The 13,700-nt window shown below is 42.0% G+C and overlaps 1 protein-coding gene across 1 annotated transcript in view; it reads left to right on the plus strand.

Annotated features, from left to right (window-relative positions):
* Positions 1–13,700, plus strand: part of SEMA5B (semaphorin 5B) — a 200,455-nt gene that overhangs the window by 103,170 nt on the left and 83,585 nt on the right. Inside the window, exon 6 of the mRNA XM_086750938.1 lies at positions 11,933–11,995. Within this exon, the coding sequence (XP_086607064.1) occupies positions 11,933–11,995 (63 nt within the window). The remainder of the gene's footprint in view (positions 1–11,932; positions 11,996–13,700) is intronic.

Genomic DNA, 13,700 nt, shown 5'->3' on the forward strand with positions numbered 1-13,700 from the left:
GGGACTGCATCCAGCAGGGCTGGGCGGTGAGGGGACATAAGCAGTGAAACTCTTGAACTTTTGGTAATGGGACAGAAGAGAGATGTAGAGCCATCTTCCCCAATGTTGCAGTCCAGTTTTAATTTAAACTGTTGTGCACTTCCATTTTGCAGCTATAAACATAAGACTTCAGAAATATCTTTTGGATTTCTGATAAATCGATGCCATCGCTTTCCCCCAAACTGATTCCTTGTGCTTCTCTGAAACGAGTATTTGATTTTTACATCGATCAAGTGCTGAACTCACCCACTGCATGTATTGCCAGTGATATGATGGTATTTGAAATGTGAAGCTTTTGATGTGAAGATGCAAAGAAATTGAGAGATTCAGGTCCTTTCTGGCTTGTTGTTTCCCCACTGACCACTGAAAGTGTTGCTGTGTCTGTAGATAACTCGCCTGCTCTCAAAGCCTTCCTGTGTATTTAGGACTGGATGGATGTTGGCTTCCCACTTAATTGGAAATGCTGGAGAGAGGAGTTGGGGGTAGCGTACAGGGAATTCAACACTGTTGGTTCTTCAGTTTCTCTGTATTTAAGTGTTCCTTGCTGATGGAGCACAGATGGTCTTAGATTAAGGAAAAAAAACATGCCAGAACTGCAGGCTAGGCTCAGACTGGGGAGTTAAGATTGACATGAAATAAGCAGAAGGCTGTAATTAGCTTATCAAGAGCATTAGGCACCTGGCGGAGGAAAGCAGATATGTAATGCACAATGTAACTATAGAACAATAAAAGACCCCCACAAAATCTGTTTTATGAAACATGGGGGACTTCTTATTGCTGACTTCCTCTTACAGCCCAGCCTGGTAACGTCTGAAAGGTCCTACTTATTCTTGGTTATTAGTGACTTATCAGAAGTGATGTCTTCTGACAGTTTGATGCTAAGCACCAACCCCATAGGAGCCAGAGAGTCTAAAGGTTGAAATCTTCATGTGCTGCCAAAAACTTTCCTGGGGAAGCTTGCACCACACTTGCCTGTGCACCATGTGTACTACCTGATTGCAAATACCAGTCATATCGCTGATCCCTCTTGTTCTTTCTGCTTGTTTTCTTGCAGCCACATGTTGTCTTCCACCTTAGGCCTAAGATTCAGGCTTGCTGGGGCAAGGATTGCCATGTAATTTTAAGCAGAAATGCCTAACAGAGTGCAGCTGAATACTTCATGTACTTCCACAGTACACGTCAAAATCCAGTGTCTAGGAACAGGAGTCTGGATCAAATGGAGGTTCAGACACACATCTGCCGTATCGAACAGGGAACGTACAAAGACTCCTTTTTAGCTGAGGATTTAGATTTTTTTTTTTTTAATCCATATTCTTGAAGTTCAAAAACTATTACTTTAAAATGGGGAAGAGCAGGAGGGAGAGTCTGGTTTCACTTAAATTCCTGTGGCACAGGCAGGCTCAGGTGGGATCTCTGTTTTCAGCCTGCCTTGCAAAACTTGCCCAGTTCCTCTGGCTTGCACGAAACTGGACTTGGCTAATTGAAGTAATCTCAAAGCCATTTTTGATCTCAATAATGAATCTTTCATGTAATTAAAGATTTCCAGTGCCTTTTTTCCCTTTTGGTTGTACTACACCAAGCTTAAGTGCACAACTAGAAAAGAATGTTGACAGGATAAATTGAATCACATGCACATTTATTTGTTTAATTGCGCACTGCCCCCTTTTTTCAAGCCAAGACAGAACTCAAACCATGTTGAACCTCTTATACGATTTTAATGAGAATATATTGCAATGTTTGTCATCTCAAAGAGTATTAGACACTCCCTAATGCAAAAGATGTGATTTCCCTAAAGAAAAACAGGAGGCACGGAACAGTGAAAATGTCATCTTGAGTTCTTCATTACTCTCTTTATTATTGCAGGATGTGCTGGTTTTGATTCCTGAATCTCAGCCTAATTGTTGGGAGAATCAGATCCAAATTGGGCATTTCCTCAAACTTATTTTAGCTCCTTTTCAAAGCAAACAAATAAATGCTGAACAAGTATATTCAATGATGTAACCTGGAGAGGAATAAAGAATGCGAGACTTTAGAAAGCTGATAATGCATAGAAGTTTCACATGTGATTACATTTTCAGTTTGATGCATATATGGGAAGATTGCTTTTCATAGCTGAACTCTTAATGTGGGTGCACAAAAATGCACTTAATTGACTCTGCAGGATTTGTCCAGTCTGTCTCAGAAGCTAAGGGGGAGGGAACACAAAAAAAAAAAGTAGAGTGGAGAACCCTTAACATCTCTACATAGCAGTGAGCTTCAAAGAGGCACAATGACAAGGAAACCCAGAGCAGAAAAATGAAGGAAAAAAAAATCGCTTTGCTTGATGCAGAAATACAAAGGAGACTATAGCCATGGTAAATTGATTTTGTACTGAATATGGGCTGGTCTATTGGAAGGGTTTTTGAACCTCCTACTCCAGAAATCATTGTGCAAAACAGTAAGAGGAGGCTGCTTAGAAGTCTTGTCACATCCGTCAGTGGAGCCTACAAAGAGGAAGGAGGGATTTAGTTCTGAATGGCGACTCTGCCAAAGAACATAAAGGGGTGGAGATGGACATCTTTTGGTGGTAGAGGGGCCAAGGAATTCCCTCCACTTTATCAAGGGCAACCATTGCTGTGACTCCATTTGTTGGCTCGCTTCTTAGAAATAGCTTGTTGTACCCTGTTTATAGCAACTGAAGGGAAAAAAAAACCCACAACAAAACCTCTTCTTTACAGGATGAACAGTGCTGGTGGTGTGAGAACTAGTGCTATGTGGTGCCCACCTGGCCGGTGTCAACCACACCTGCACGTGTATCGGCTGTACTTATATTCCCAACCTGTGCTTGACTGCAGTGGAATTTTTATTGTAATCGTTTTTGACCGAGTGTATTTTAAACTCTTTGTTTAGTTACTTTATTGATTTATCATGTAATCCTGTGTCTCTGTAATCTCCAGTACACTTAGTAAATGTTTGTTGTCATAAACTATAAACTGAATGTGACATGGCAAGAAACCAGATTCCACTGTGGCTGTTAATTACCAGTGTGCTGAAAGTCTTGTCTCAGTCTCCGCATGCTTTTGATCTTCAGTAATAGGAAGCACTGTATGTCAACCTTCCTTAACGTCCTCTGTGCTGTTCTCCAGTTCTGGATGTTGTCATTCATTCTAAACTGGCTACAGGTGAGAGCTTTAAGGTCTTTTTTTTTAACTAGCATGCCAAATGTCCCAGTTAACTAAGACTATCAATTTGCATTTGGCCCTGGCCATACTTTTGCATGCTTGAAAGCAATAGAAATGTCCAATGGATTAAGTTGTTTTCAAAAAAAGATAAGTGTTCCCATATAGCACTTGCAACTGAATTATTGCAGTGTTAAGCACTTTCAAGCAAAATGAAGTGGATCATCAGCAAAATGAAATCATTGTCACAAACTGACATTTTTCTTTACACAGAATGATAAAAATACAAACACTAGATAGTGGAAACAGAAATGCAGTGCCATCTTTATCTCTCTTCTTCAGAGCTGTATCTTTCTTCCAAAGTAACATGTTGGCGTGTTCATCTAACAGTGCTGCATAAATATGTGGCTGTCGGTCTGAGCTTGGCATACAGCTATAGCAGAGTGCGTACTCCTCCTCTCTTTACCCTTATGGGCAGCACTGCAATCCGAGCTGTTGCTAAAACCTGTAATCTGGGAATCATTCCTGGCTTCCGCAAGCCCTTCTGTTCAGGTATAGCAGGATCACCGGTGTCTTTGCACCCTTCAACTGATTCCCCCTTCTTTGGGTGTATCCTTGTTGCATTGCGTTAGTGCTTGTATTAATTTTACAGGTCTTTGACAGACCTGCTTGTCACTTCCCATGAGAGGCTCACCCCACTTTGAATTAGCCCATGAAGCCAGCATTTCTCTCACCCTTGGTTAATGTGCCTTCTCCTGTTGTTTTCTCCCATGTCTCCTCTTTGTGTCTCGGAAGAATCCCATCCTTGGTATACTAAAACTTTTCTGGTTACAAAAACCTCATGATGAGTTACGTGGCTGGTGAGCCAAGAAGTTTCCCTGTGGTGTGGCTACACTCTGTTGTCTCTCTACTCTGCTGTCCACATCTACCTGATGCCTTGCATATTTATTACACTTTGCTTATAATGCATTTTTGCAAGGCTACACCTACACAGGCTTGCACAGGGAGTCCTGGGCTATGACAGAGGCTCGTAGGCACTATGAAATCTGCAGATTTGGATGACAAAGAAAGTTCCATTATGTAAAAAAGCTCAAATTCTCCTCTGTCTGGAATTCAGCATTGAGTTATAAATGTTTTACACCACGGGTATTGAAAGTATGCTTAAAGCAATGGCAAGTCAGTCTGCTTGCTTCAAATATTAATTTTAATTTGACAGTACCTCCTCAAGGTTGAGCTGGCCTGCTCCATTATGAGCTGTCATTTGTACATGAAAATTCCCAAAGAACTGAAAAGCACAGGTTGTAGCCTGGATGTGGCTACCTATATTAATTGTTTATCTTAGAAAATGCCATTTTAGTTTTAGTACTTGGTATCAAATGTTCTCACTAAAGCTTTGGACAACGGTCTTTAATAATGAAACCTTGTACTTGTGCAGTGCTTTCCATTTGGGTAACTGTAGAAGCTGTGATCTGTTAAGCCTCGTACAATGCTCTTTTCAGATAAAAAAATGCATGGTCTGGAGTTGTAAATTTCTACCTGACATTGCAGAGGGAGAGGAGTGTCTGATTTACAGCCATATGTTGTTTAATGGAATCTCCTGCAGGACAAGTAGAAGCTGAAGGCACCAAAACTCAAATTTGGTTTTGTACATTAGAGTGTGGCCATGCCTCAAGATGTCAGGAAGAAGAGGACGGGATGCATGGCATGTCGCCCATTGCTCTACTCTATAAACCCGCTTCCTCTGCGCACCACCTATTCAGTGGATGCATTTTATGATACTAGCAAAAAAATGCTAAAACCTCATTTTGTGCTAGACAGGAAAGTTTTTAGTCCTCAAGAGAGCAAAGTTCAGTGCTCATCTCTGACATGCTCTGTGGCTTTTCCTAGTCAGTTGACATCTGTGCTTCTGGTTTTCCTTTCCGTCCATGTGCCTGTGTTGTCTGTTTAGCCTGTAAATGCTTTCAGACAGAAATTCTCTTCCACAGCATGTTTGTATATTGCTTAGAAATAGTCACAATCTCAGCTCATGCCGCTACATGCTTCTATAATACAAGTAAATAAAGGGGGATTTTGAAGCTGTGAAAGAGAAAATCAGTATCATTGACCATCCAGGAAGAACTCAAAGCACCTGAAAACTTTTCCTCAAAAAGGAGTTGCTGAGATTTGCAGTTGAAAACAGGTTGTCTCTGTAGGCATAGACACACAACAGAGGAACAGGAGCTTACCGCTCGCCACAGAGCTGTGTTACTAGGATGTGCTCTCTGCGTAGAAGGAAGGCTGTGAAGGATTTTTATGGGAACTGGTACCCAGTGATGGATTTTTTTTTTTGCATGTTGCCAACCTCCATCTTCTAAGTGTTACATTTTGAGGTCTTCCCCAGCTGCCCTACTGTCCAGCCACTCCAGGAGAGCTGTGTGACTGGGCCAGCCTGTTGATAGGCACTACGAGTGCTTAGTTAAAAAGAAGCGAACTGCTTGAGTTTTACCGCATCTCGAAGGGTCTGAGATCACTTAAGGGAAATCAATTCATAATTTGATAAAACACAATGCAATTCCCTTCATCTAAGCCCCCTCCTCTCCCCGCAATGAATTGACTGAATCCTGCAATCGTTCCTCATACCTGTCACTGCACGCAGCAGTGATCTTTAATTTGTGTACTGCAGTATGTAGCAGAACTATTTATTGAGGCTTGGCATTATGTCTTTTGATATTAGTTATCTGTTTATCAGACATGTTTATCACAGTTTTAATAAACTACCAGTGTTGAAATTTCAGAAATGGCCTCTAGTGTATTAAGCTACCGTGCTTTATTATTAAGAAGTTAGATTTCAGTAAGTTATTATTTATAGAGCACTGTAAATGTGCCTTGTCCTCGAGAGACAAAAGCCAATGCTTCAAAAAAGGAGTTTAACTTTCCACTTTTAGACTAAGACAGCAAGTCTTTATGGAGAAGTCCTGGAGGATTAAATAAGGAAGAAATAGCTGAAGTGTTGTAGAAATGTTTTTACAGTACACGTCATAGAAACCTAAGTTAAACATGAACCTTTTCATGGATTGTCTGGATCCAGCCTATAGAACTTCTTTCAAACACCTTTTTTCTTTGAAGTACTGTAAGACATAGCGCTTACCAATTTCTTGCAAATGCTGTAGAATTTGCCCAAGGAAGGGTAGATTTACGCTGGTGCTGTTTTGCGTAGATACTACAAATTATATGGAAACATAGAAATAAACTTATGAATTGGATTTGTCATTATCAGCAAGAATCTGTGGGTGATATTTTGGAGGTCTGAAATCTGTTCATCAGTATGGATGAAAAGGTTGAGGCTGACATCTTGTAGGGGAATGAACTGGCCTCTGAGGAGCCACTGCCTTAAGGACTTGGTCTGCACCCCAATTTACCAAAGTCCTTTAGCATGTGGTTAAGTTAAGCTGGTCTGGTAGAGTATGTAAATATATACTTTATTTCCATTAAAGCTGGCAGATACTAAATGTGATGCAAAAAAAAAAATGGTTCCTCTCTCCCCAGACTTGGAGAAAAGTTTCCATACCTCCATCTGAAATGAGCTGATCCAAAAAAAATTTGTAAATGTAAATAAGAAATGCAGTGGTTTTGGGCTGGTATAAAGAATCCAGGAGGCTGCCTTCAAAGCAAGTCTGTTTTTTTTTTTTTTTTCTTTTTTTCCAGAGGTACATTTCTCTGAACATATTAGTGCCTTGTACAGTTACTGGAAAGGAAGATGTAAATAAATACAGAGGGAAAGAAATTATTCTGGCAGCTCAGGTCCCTAGTGCACAATAACTGTCATATCCCACCACCTCCTGCCCTCCTTCCTCACGCATCGCTCAGCCTTTGGTGATATGACTGGCAGATGCTACTCGGGGTGCCCTGCACAGCACAAGCAGAGAACCAAAATCACCTCTCACTCCGTGGGCAGATTGAGAAGTCTCCTGTGGGCGCTGTGGAGGGTTGACAGGAATGGAAGATCCTGCCGTTAGCAATGCCTGCAGACCTGAACCTGGGACACAAGGTGCTGCTTCTGCTGACATTGGCAGAAACCTGAGGAGCTCAGCACCTTGTAGGAAATGCTGGGCATCTCACAGAATCTGTCTCTGTTTTTTTTCAGAGTAAGTCTGTACTTTTTTTTTTTTTTGTTTCCTTCCAAACATACACAATGTACATTTTTGTATTACACTTTTTTCCCCTAATAGGAGAGAACAACATGATTCTGGGGCTGGCTGCAGGCATGAAAGGCTGTCAGTAGCTTGCACGGAGTATTTATTTCATGGAAGTGAGGTTTGTAACAGATGGATAGGTTTGTAATAAAAGACTTTAGAAATTAAGAGTGGGTTTAATTTACCCAATAAATATGCATGTAACCTATTCTCTTCCAGTCTTCACTTTGCAGTTTTAAAGCAATGTTCTGGTTTTGCACAAGAATCTGCAACCTCTGTTGTGCAAGTACAGTGTAGGGATTAGTGTATGCTTAGTCTATTACATTCATATGTGGTGTTTGAAGTAATTATAAATTGCTGGCCTGATTGTAAAAGCTGGTCCCTAGAAGTCGAAGAAATTTTCACATGAGCGTTTAAGGATGCACATAACTATTGATAACAGGACTTGCTACTGATAGTCAGGTACTTTGGATGCCAACACTGGGATGTGCAGGTAATTAAATAAATATATCTAGAAAGCTTCTCTCAGCAGTGCATGCTGAATAACCAATTTGACAGTGCATGACAAGCTAGAATTTCTAGAGCACTGTTGATCTGCAGTCTGAACTGGGAGCAAACCATGATGCTCATAATTTATTGGAAGAGATATTAACTCTTTCTTTCAGTGTCTGAGTGTGACATTTGAATATTTAGATAGACACTGAGCTTAGCCATTGTGGCCCATTTCTATTAGTTTCTAGTTGGGCAGTGTTGCACCAGGTACATGTGGTGGTACACGAGTACTTCTCCAGTGGTTGTTGTCCTTGTGGCTTCCTAAAAATATAGCAACAACACACAAAGGCGGCTGGGCAATCCTGCTCGTGGTTTGCATGGCTCTTGTCTTACACAGCAGCTGCAGCCTTGAGCTGGTTGTTTCATTTGTACAGCAGAGGGGTCTGGTGTTTCCCTCCTTCTGCGCATTGGCCATGTGGATGTAGAGAAGGTCCTCAAAGTGGCTGGGAACACTGTTAGAAACTGCATTTCTTCTGGAAGTGCAGGATGGAAGAGATGCTGGAGAGCTTGTAAGGAGGTAGCACAAGGAGCTGAAGTGCTTTTTGTAAGGATGTAAGGGGAGGAATTGCTGACATCCTGATAGCCTAAAAAAGCGTTTGCTTGGTTGCGTAAGCACATGGCAAACAGGGAAGCAGCTAGGAGAAAGTACATACTGTCCTGTGTTTGTATGTAGCGTTGCTTCCATGTTTGTCACATCTTCCTCCAGGCTCTGTTTTCCATGACCCATGCCGTGAAAGTTGTTTTATTGCCACATGGGTCCAGAGCTGTCTACTCTACTGCTTTTGACTGACATGTGTAGCAGGAGTCACAGAAATAATCCCAGATGTGTTTTCTGGAGCTGGGAAACTTTAATGTCTGAGACAACTGACAAAATTAATCTTAAATTCAGGATGATGACCCAACTGAGTGATCAAAAATTTCTGGTGGATACAGTTTGTACCTCATCCAAGCACGCAGAGGCAGCTTTCAGCAGTAAAAGGAAATCATTCCTTTGGTTTATTGAGGGAGATGAGGAGGGGAGTGCTGTAGTGTTGCACAAGTAGGTGTCTGCCCCACTGAGAAACATATGGGTACGCAAAGAAGTACGCCAGAAGAGAGAGATCTTTCAGAAGACTTCTCTGTCAGATGTCCAGGATGTAGTTTGATACTGGGGCAAAATGAATCTAAGGCAGAGGAAGAAAATTTCATCTGGGAAGGAAGGGCTTGGGTTGGACATACCAGTGAGATGCAGGAAGTAGAGCACCAGCATTATACAGGGAGTTTGCACAGTGAAGCCCAAGACAAGAGAGATGACAAGAGTGGGAAATTTTGGTCTGAAAAAATAGCTGCACAGTCAAATAAAGAAACTAAACAATGCTGGAAAGCTCATGTGAAAGCCCCAAGCTCAGACGTCTGAGCCTGCCCAGGACCTCTCACCAGGTCCAGGCCAAAGACTGTGACCACAGATGTGTGTGGGTTCCTGGAAGCCCAGCAGAAAGACTTGTCTAGGCTGTAGGTCAACTGACTGGTGCATATTTATGCCTTGCAGTACAAGTATTTAAACACACATAGCTCCTTGGCTTTGCAATTATATTTTTATTATTGACAAGATGTTCTGCTCTGCAGGGTCATGAATGTTTTCTTTGAGTCAGCAGAGGTCATTGGAGTTACTCAGCCCTCAAACTACCTCCTCCCTGTCTCACCAAAGACATGTGTGGGACTTGTAAATCATGCTCTGGATTGCCATATTGCTTAATTATCCTCTTAGCTCTAATGAAGTGCACCCTGACTAATGGTGCAGTCACAAGCAACATGTTCGTATAATTTGGGCCATCACCAAGAACTTCTGTTATCACTAGACATCAAGGTAGCTCTTCAGAAAGCTGAAGGGCAGTGTTGCCTAATAAAAGAAAACATTTAGGCATGGAGAACATAGCTGGAGGGGCCTGGTGCTTTGACATGAGCTATGTTTACAACATACCCCAAAGCGCTGCGGTGCAGGTGTCTGGCAGGAAGAGCCAGGTGTCCCCTAGGAGGACAAATTCTTCTCTTGCGTTGTTGCAATCCCAGAAGACCCAGAGTATTTGCAGAGAAGCAGCATTGATTGCTGAAGTAACCAGTGGTTTTTGTTTTCATTTTGTCCTGTCAAGCACTGTTAAGGTAAACTAGGTTGTATAATGGAGAGCGCTCTGCCTCTGGTTTTGAAATGGGAAGAAGAACAACTAACAAGCTCTCTCTTTTCTGGATTTTTTTTTTTTTTTTTTTTTTTTTTTTTTGCATTAAGGTTGTCAAAAATTCATCCAACGTGCAAGAACACTGTGGTTAGATTAATATGGGCTAGATTTGGGAATGAGGATGAAAACACTGCTGTGCAGTCATTTTGCAGATGTGAAGGGCTCCTGGGATTGAGCAGTCAAAGTTCCTTGCTCTCCTTTGAAGGCTTACTGATGTGAGCTCCCTCATCCAGTGACATATCCCCTCTCAGGATGTGACCAAATGATCCTTTCCAGCAAGGACTTATCCCAGCTCTCACAAAACCACTTCTGAGGCACAAGCTTTTGGCCTTCAGCCTGAATTGGACTGCAGTACATGGGAGATTATTCCCAAGCGACTCTCTGCTCTTCCCTTCTCCCACCAGATCTTTGCATGTGCTCATAAAGCCTGACTTCAAGCCAAATTGAACTGAATGCTCAGCTAATGGAGAAGATACCATTTTTCCAGTGAGGTTGAATTATCCCTTCCCGCAGTGTTCTGTATAAAGACATTTCCTGGGCGGTGGCCTTTCTTGCAGGTCTGAGCAAGTGTCTTCATGGACCTGAGCTGGGGGTGGGAAAATTGATCCCCTTTTCTTACTAGTCTCCCATCTTTCTCCTGCAAAACCCAGGATTTACCATGTATCAACGGGACAATTTCTATGGAATCCCAGAGTTTAAAAAAAAATATATTGGCTGCAGTGAGAAGGTTCAAGAAGAGTTCAGATCCAGGCTGAACTTTGAAGCCATTTCCTGCATTGGTAATGGACTGGAGAAAAAAAAAAAAGAAATCCTGGCTCTTTTAGGGGAGCTTTGGATCTGTATCTGAACTTTGCAAGCCTGGCCTTTCCCTGTGTAACAGAGCTATTTTTCTTGTACTCAGAATGATGTATTATGTATAGTAGGGATGTTTATATGTATTTTCACTTCCAGCTAACAATACCTGCTTGAATTTGTTAGGACTATTTTTAAAAAGTGCTGAAGGGAGGAAAGTTGTGGAGGGCACGGAATAGTTGGCTATGTTGCTGAATATTTTAAATCTAATAGTTCTCTCTAATGTAGCTTTGCTTATCTTGACTTTTCTTGCAAAGGAAGGGGCCTCTTCTCTCCAAAGCAGTCAGTCAGAGCTGATGGAGGATCCCACATGCTCTCGGACCCCAGTTATTAGTGCCCTCATCCCTAATGCTTTTCACTCCACCTCAGGACCTGACCCCACTTGTCTGGCATCACAAATCACCATCCAACCTTTCTCCCTGCTCCCCATCTCTCCAGGTCTTGCCTGTCAGCTCCCAGTTGTTGTTTTATCCAGTTCACTTCACTGCAGGGTTACTTAGAAGGTGATAATCTTGTGGGTATATTTAAGGAGACCAGCAGATTTGTGCAGAATTACTGGGCTTTGCTGTAGGGAAGGTTTTCATTTTGGTGATGAAAGCTGGCGGTTTTATACAGCACTGTCCCCTTTGAAAGAGGGTCGTGGCTCTGCGCGTGGGGCTCGTGTCTTGGGCCTTCCAGTTGAATGATGATAAGGAGCTGTATTTACATGTAAATTAAAGTCTGTCCTCTGTTAACATTCCAGTTGTTTCTGCCTCTGGACTTCTCATCTATTTATCATTTATGTGCACTGTGAGCACAGTGGGAGCAAGATACATGTTTACAGTCACAATGCTGCTTTTAAATTGGGCTGTGCAAGCTGACTGGAGATACTTGCTCTCGTTTTGGGAGTCTCCAGATATGGTGGTTGGTGGCATTGTCAGATGACTTGTGTATTTTGGTTTCTCAGGCAACAGCATGGGGTTCAGATGAAGACACCAGGAGGTCCTGTCAAAGTAAAGGGAAAACAGAGGTAAGTTTTGCTTCACTACAATGATGCTATGGGTAAATTTATTTGCTTCATGTGAAATCCACCCAGGGAACATCTAACACCAGCTTGAGCTTGTAAATTTGCAGCAGTTTAGATCTACCACTGCAAGCGTATAAGCACCACAGAGCGAGCCATTTCAAAGGCACCCTGTCCAAGTTATTAAACTTGCTCTGTATGATATTTAAAGGTGATTTCACTGCTGGAGAGGACACGATTTGTGACACACGAAGGAGCAGAGTGGTAACAAGCCAGGGGTAACATCTTGCAGCAGGGCCTGAGGCTGGGCAGACTGGCTTAGTCTCGGTCCTCTGCAGTGAGCCACTGGCATTCAGCCGTGGGGGCTTTGCTTGTTTGCAGTTAAGAGTTCATCTTTGTATCATTCGCTTGAACATGAGAACTGAATCTGTTAGCAAGCTGCAGTCTGTTCAGGTGGAACTTCACAGAGCTCCTTCGGAGGCAGATGTAGTCTGCTAAGCTGCAGTTTAAAGCAAGAATTGCTTGAACCAAGGCATGCTGTCCCAGGAGTTTGGAGTCTGCAGGCATTTTTGATCCAAACACAGCTTCTCAGAAGAGAGGCAGAAACGACCTAAAACAAAGCCATCTATATAAAGCAGGAAACATTTTGATTTTTCAAATGTAGTGTCGGTACTGTTCAAAAATCTTCAGGCCTCAACTGAGAGGGTGTCCTATTGTCCTTAACACTACACCGCAAAGAGTCCTCAGTCTAACCCAAAGGAGTTGGGCAAAGGATAGGAAAGGAAGAGCATGATCTTTGCCTAGATGTGGACAGTCAAGCAGGGAGTGATTGTGTGGCTGGCCCAAAATGCTGGAGTTCAGCCAAATTCCAGTTCAGTGCTTAAAACACAGGATTATGTGATCTTCCACTGACCACGTTTGTTTTATATAATAAACTTTGTGATTACTGTATTAACTTACATATACACAAAAAAAAGCTATCTTGAATTTTGCTGGATAGGCAACAATTTGCTTTGTGTAGCTGTGGAGAACAGGAGTATGGGTATCCTAGAACATCTGTTAGTTTTGTATAGGATCTATGGTATGCATGAAAACACCATGGGGAAAAAATGGGCTGGGTTAGGTGAACACTAGTGGTAATGGCTTCAAAATAGAGGGAGGTAGATTTAGATTACATATTAGGAAAAAAATTTTTACAACGAGGGTGGTGGAACACCGGAACATGTTGCCCAGAGAGGTGGTGGATGCCCCATCCCTGGAAACATTCAGTGCCAGGTTGGACGAGGCTCTGAGCAACGTGATCTGGTTGGAGATGTCCCTGCTCCTTGCAGGGGGGTTGGATTAGATGACCTTTGAAGGTCCCTTCCAACCCTAACCATTCTATGATTCTATAACACCAAACATGGCTAGTCACTAGAAGAAGAACCCAACAGAAGTTGGACAGTATTTAAAAACTCCAAAACCCAAGATATGAGGAATATTTGAATTTGTAGTCTTTGTACTTTAAAATGTGTAAAGAAAGGATTTTGCTCTTTTCTTCCATTGTAAAGTTTGTGAGATTTAAATTTTATTCTATTGTTCATGAAGAATTTGAATTTATAACCCAGAATTATTTTGTCAACCCCTGGATAAAACCATGCATTTGACAGAACAAATTCTAGGATAATTTCAATTTCTCTTTTTTACTGTCATGCCAAAAGAAAGCGATGGT

The sequence above is a fragment of the Chlamydotis macqueenii genome, chromosome 6 (assembly GCF_036417535.1).
Source record: "Chlamydotis macqueenii isolate bChlMac1 chromosome 6, bChlMac1.mat, whole genome shotgun sequence".
Lineage (NCBI taxonomy): Eukaryota > Metazoa > Chordata > Aves > Otidiformes > Otididae > Chlamydotis > Chlamydotis macqueenii.